Source organism: Frankliniella occidentalis, unplaced genomic scaffold (assembly GCF_000697945.3).
Source record: "Frankliniella occidentalis isolate FOCC.00 unplaced genomic scaffold, Focc_3.1 Scaffold7, whole genome shotgun sequence".
NCBI lineage: Eukaryota > Metazoa > Arthropoda > Insecta > Thysanoptera > Thripidae > Frankliniella > Frankliniella occidentalis.
Window position 1 is genome coordinate 504393 of NW_026267137.1, and position 4833 is coordinate 509225.

Below are 4833 nucleotides of genomic sequence, written 5' to 3' on the forward strand. Positions count from 1 at the left end.
CCCCCGCCACTTCTGCCGGCTCGGCAGCTCCTGCTACCCCCGCCGGACCTGGCGAGCTCACGTGACCGCGGCAGGGGCGGCCGCCCCCCACGGGCCGTGGGCTGCGGGCAGGCGCGCTGGACCCCACCAGGGCGAGCCCCGCCAGGGCGTGCCCCACTAGGGCGTGCCCCGCGCGCCGGGACCTGCAACATTTTTCAGACCGGGGCGTGCTTGCGAAATATTTCACCAGGCTTGGGGGTCGAGACGCACACTGCCGGAAAGTGGGGTGGTAAAGCCCGACCCCGCGGCCCCGGATGGGCCTCGGGTACCCACAATCTCAGCGACAGTTGAGGGGGCCCAAACGCTTGCGCAATACGGAAAATATGAAATATGCCCTTTATCTGTCGCTAAGTAAAAGAGGTCAAGTCATCACCATAATATTCTGTCCTCTTAATTATGATATGGTTTGCCGTCTTCTTTAGACGTTTAATTTATTTTCGGATCGATGAATACTTAGTTCACATTCTAATTTCCAGTCAGTGTGAAACTAAATTATGAACATTATAAAACGAGAGAATACCACCCCACCTGTAGCCGGAAGGACCGGCGCTGGCGACCTCCTTACACCCAGTTGGCCGCGAAACGGAAGGAGGTGGGGGAGGTGCAGGAGGCGCAAAACCTGGGGCGCCGCTCTCGGCGGACGGAAAGTCTTTCTCGGAGAACTCGCTCTTGTCTTGAAACGGCTTCTCTTGAATTGAGGGTAGCGAAGACACCTTCCGAATTTCGATTGCAACTCATTATTATTGGCACAAAACGCTGTGACGCCGTTAGGCTATTTAAATTGATATTGAATGTGAATGTGGAGCGTCGCACCTGCAAGGAGCGACTGGTCGACACCGCCTGCCTTACTGTCAGTGGACCCGACACCAGAGTCTGCAGGATCTGATCATGTAAATAATCGTAATTAAGTTATAAAATTAATAAAACCAAAACTACGCGCCCTTCGTGCGTACCTGTGCTTCTCGGCAGCGCTTGACCCTCCTCGGCGACTCCTCTTCCTCCTCTTCCTCGTCCTCATCGTGGTCGCCTCCGCGGGGTGGACCCGGCCCGCCCGCCTGCATCTCCTGCTGGTCTGTAACAGCAGAAAGCACATTGCTTGCCCTCTCTCCCTCCCTCCCTCCCTCTCTCCCTCTCTTACTCTCTCCCTCCCTCCCTTCCTCCCTCCCTACCCGTCTCTCTCTGTCCTTACTGGGCTACGCCACCTGCTGGTCGTGCACCAGCTGCCAGACCCCGACACTTTGTTCCTGGCATTGCGTGGTAGGCCCGGGGATCACATCGGGCTGGTTAAGTCTTCCCGCACACGGAGCTGAGGGGCACGGGAGAGGGGGGTGAGTCGAAGGGACTAATCCCTCCTTTAACCCTCCCACTCCCCCTTCCCCACGTGCTCAGGTGAGCAGAATGAATCTTGAGAATCCCCAAAACAAATATCCCGGGACCTAGACCACGCCGGCACGACCCACCACACGGGCCTCCCCTCGCCGCCAGATCCCGCCCTTTGCCAAGGTCAGGAAAGTTGAGGAACAAACCGAGCCTCCGGGAAGAGGATCACGAATAACTGATAAGAACGCCAGCCTGCTCGCAGCGCAAAAAAGTTAGCATGGCACGGTAAGAAGAATGTCTTTGTACTCCTGACGACAACACACTGCACAAGTCAAAAATGTTCGGGAAATTAAGACTAGTTCCATCATGTTTATATATTAAATTGACACAAATGAGTTAAAGACCTGTTGTTAAATTAGAACAAGTCGTTGGCTAATCGCTTGATCAAAAGAAATACATGCCTAATTACAAGAACCCTTTTGTTTTTACTTGGAAAACTGAATGAATTGCATTAGGCAGCGCTTGTCAAGACATATCCTTACCTTATAAATGTCCATAGAGGTACTGCAGCCCATGTCGCATAGCTGTGCTTGGCCCTGGGAAACCACCGAGGTTTTTATTATTTATTTATCATTTTACTTGGGATTTTGTGGCGGCCATGTTGTGCTACAATGGTCCCGGCATGTCGCAGTGCGTATTGTTGTGCTGGCAAGTGCGGAGGAGGGCAGACGGCCGTGATGACTCAGCAGGAAGTTCGTTCTTTCTCGCGTGATTAATTTACCTCTCCCTTTTCTGTGATTTCAGGTGAGTGCTTTTGCGAGTGTGAACGGTGCGAGCGGCAGACGGATGTGGTTTCTTGTCCGGGTCGGGTAAGTTAGTGTGGTCCAGCCCTACGAACCCGACTGTGCATTGCCTGCCAAAGAATCGGCATATGTGATGAATACTACGCCTGCTAACGAAGGATCTACCAGCCACTGTTAAAGTACAGCGAGCTTGACGCCTGCAAGATTGAGGGTAGGCTACCCTGCCATACACGCATGCAATGTACGCGCGATGTGGCCTACCTACAACGTGCTATGAGGGCCTGCTGCCGGCCTGCTGAGGACCAACTCGGCAGGATCGTAACGGCGAATGACGGACGTATTTCTGGATGATCCTTTATGCCGTGAGAGATATATGTGCGAGTTATTTCCTCGAAAGTTTTCCCCGTGGTAAATTTAATGATACAAACTTATCGTAAAATTGCAAATTAGTTTTCTTTCACAAGCAAATCGTGCATTTATGGTTGCGTTCTTAAATGTGCGACTGCACTTTCACTTCCAATGCATATTATTGTGACCAAGATCTTTTCCATTGTGAACCAAGTTCAAGTATTCGTTTTTGCTGCACAAAGTTACGCAGACGGTTTTTAGGTTTATTTCCCCTTAGCTTGCTGCCTGCAACTCGCTGCTGCAACCCGTTTCTGCTCCGAAGTGCCGGAGAAGCTCAACATGCCTCTGCGACAGGCTTCGTCGGAGGAACGGGACAGGAGCGCAGGGAGAAGAGAAACAGCTGGGAATAGAAATAGGCGAGTTGTGAAAAGCGGGGAGAGAATGAGAAAGGGCCCTTGTTTCAAATTAATTAACACCCGCACAGGCGCACATTGTGTGAGGTGAAAAGCGCAGGGCTGCGTTCAGCGCGGTACATCCTTTGCGTCCTCTTCCTCCTCCGCGGCTCCTCCCCCGCCCCCGCCATCCCCAGAGGGCACTCCTCCCAAGGCGGAATGAATCGAACACAATTAGGGACGGCAGGATAATTGTTGGCCCTCCGGTCCGCTTCCTCTTTCGCGCCATCTGGCCCGACCTAGCCCGGCCCGCCCGGGCGGTAGGCACCCGGGGTGCCGTCGTGTGCGGCTGGCTTGCCTACCCCGGCGGGCGTTTGCCTGTTCCAATTTAGTGGATGCGACCACGCGTCAGGGTACGAGTACCGTATGGACCTTCTCACATGATGTGCAAAAAAATAAGTGAACTTTCGGCAATCTAGAACTGCACAAGGCTCTTATCCATCCAGCCCCCCCCCCCCTTTTTTCCCTTTTTTATTTTCCTCTCCACTCCTCTTTATCCCCTTTTCGGTATCACTTTCGCTCTCGTTTCTGAAACCGCTGACGGCGCTTGGGGGACGAAGGAGCGGGCCTGCTGTCGGTGTACGAGCCCCTTGCCTCTTGACTGCCCTCCTCCCCTAGCAGCTTCTCCCACTCACCTCACCTACCTACTTCAGCCACGTAACTACCTTTTTTAACCGGGCCGTACCCCCCCCCCCCTTTTCTCTCCCTCTCCTTCACTCTCTCTCTCTCTCTCTCCCTATCTCTGTCCCCCTCTCACCCGCTCGCTCACTTCCTCACCCTCTCTCGCTCTTCATTCATCCGGACACTCTCGTCGGAGCGAGGCGCGAAGCCCTCCCCGTCACGACTGCTGCTGCATGCTGTGGTGCTCTTTAGAGACGGGTGATATGCTTTTTCGCTCGCTGTGGCGGCCGCGTCTGTGGCGCTCCCTGGCGGCAGTGACACAAAGCGAATGAGGGAAGTGTGTAGCTGGAAATATTACGGCACCTCGGGAAGCCTGAATACCTGCGGGCTTATACCGACTGCCCTGCTCTGCCATCCTCTCTCTCCTTCTCTCTCTCTGACTCACCCGCTCGCTCTTACCGCCCGAACGACTCGGTATAAACAGATGAATGCGCACTTCTCTTTTTACCTTTTGTTCTGCATCCTTTCGTATTCGTTTTTTTTATGCTCGCCTCTTTAGACTTGTCATTAATTATATTTATCCGTATGACTTCACTTTTGTCACTTGGCGTTGGAAAACAACAATGCCCGGGTGGGCAAATAAAATGAACTTCATCCAGTCGAATGCGTCAAATGCAATGCGTTTTTTTGGCCGAGCAGTTGTTGATTACCAATATCAACAAGTGAGACAGGTAAATCATGCTTGTAGTGTTTTGTCACCGTTCTCCCTTACTAGGGTCGTTTCAATAGTGACTTACATAAAACTGCATTAGGTTTCTTCTCAATGTTCATACCATTAAATTACGCGTTTTCCTTTAACAAAATAACAATACATCACCTTAAACGTACTTCAGTTTGTTTTTCGTGAAACGCGGTGGGTTGTCGTGCTTTTCTCTGCGCCGTCTGCATCGTTTTCCTTTCCTACTTTTCTGTCCGAGGAGACCTCTGGCTGTGGCGGCTCCTTGAAATGCTTCTGGGCAGCGTGGCTCGGCACGGCGGTCGGAATACGTCATCTGAAACACATCAGCGGGGCAGCCGCTCTCTGATGACCGCACGGCATGACCCATAGTGAGGAGACCCCTCTGCACACCGGCACGCGGTTATGCATGTTGTTGTTCTTCTTTTCTTATAGTTGAGAAAAAACATTTCTTTGCTAAACTTTTCCGCGGTATGCTTGCTTGGCGTCGAATAGTCCCGATTGGGCTACATGA

The 4833-nt window shown here is 52.5% G+C and overlaps 2 protein-coding genes across 2 annotated transcripts in view; one reads left to right on the plus strand and one right to left on the minus strand.

Moving 5' to 3' along the window:
- The window catches only part of LOC127750793 (uncharacterized), a 3080-nt gene extending 646 nt beyond the window's left edge, over positions 1-2434 (minus strand). The window contains exons 1-5 of the mRNA XM_052273289.1: positions 1902-2434; positions 993-1111; positions 853-921; positions 568-752; positions 62-182 (exon numbers count right to left, since the gene is read on the minus strand). Of these exons, the coding sequence (XP_052129249.1) occupies positions 62-182; positions 568-752; positions 853-921; positions 993-1100 (483 nt within the window). The 5' untranslated portion in view covers positions 1101-1111; positions 1902-2434. The remainder of the gene's footprint in view (positions 1-61; positions 183-567; positions 753-852; positions 922-992; positions 1112-1901) is intronic.
- LOC127750797 (uncharacterized) overlaps positions 1637-4833 on the plus strand; it is a 47084-nt gene continuing 43887 nt past the window's right edge. Inside the window, exon 1 of the mRNA XM_052273294.1 lies at positions 1637-1644. Coding sequence (XP_052129254.1) covers positions 1637-1644 — 8 coding nt within the window. The remainder of the gene's footprint in view (positions 1645-4833) is intronic.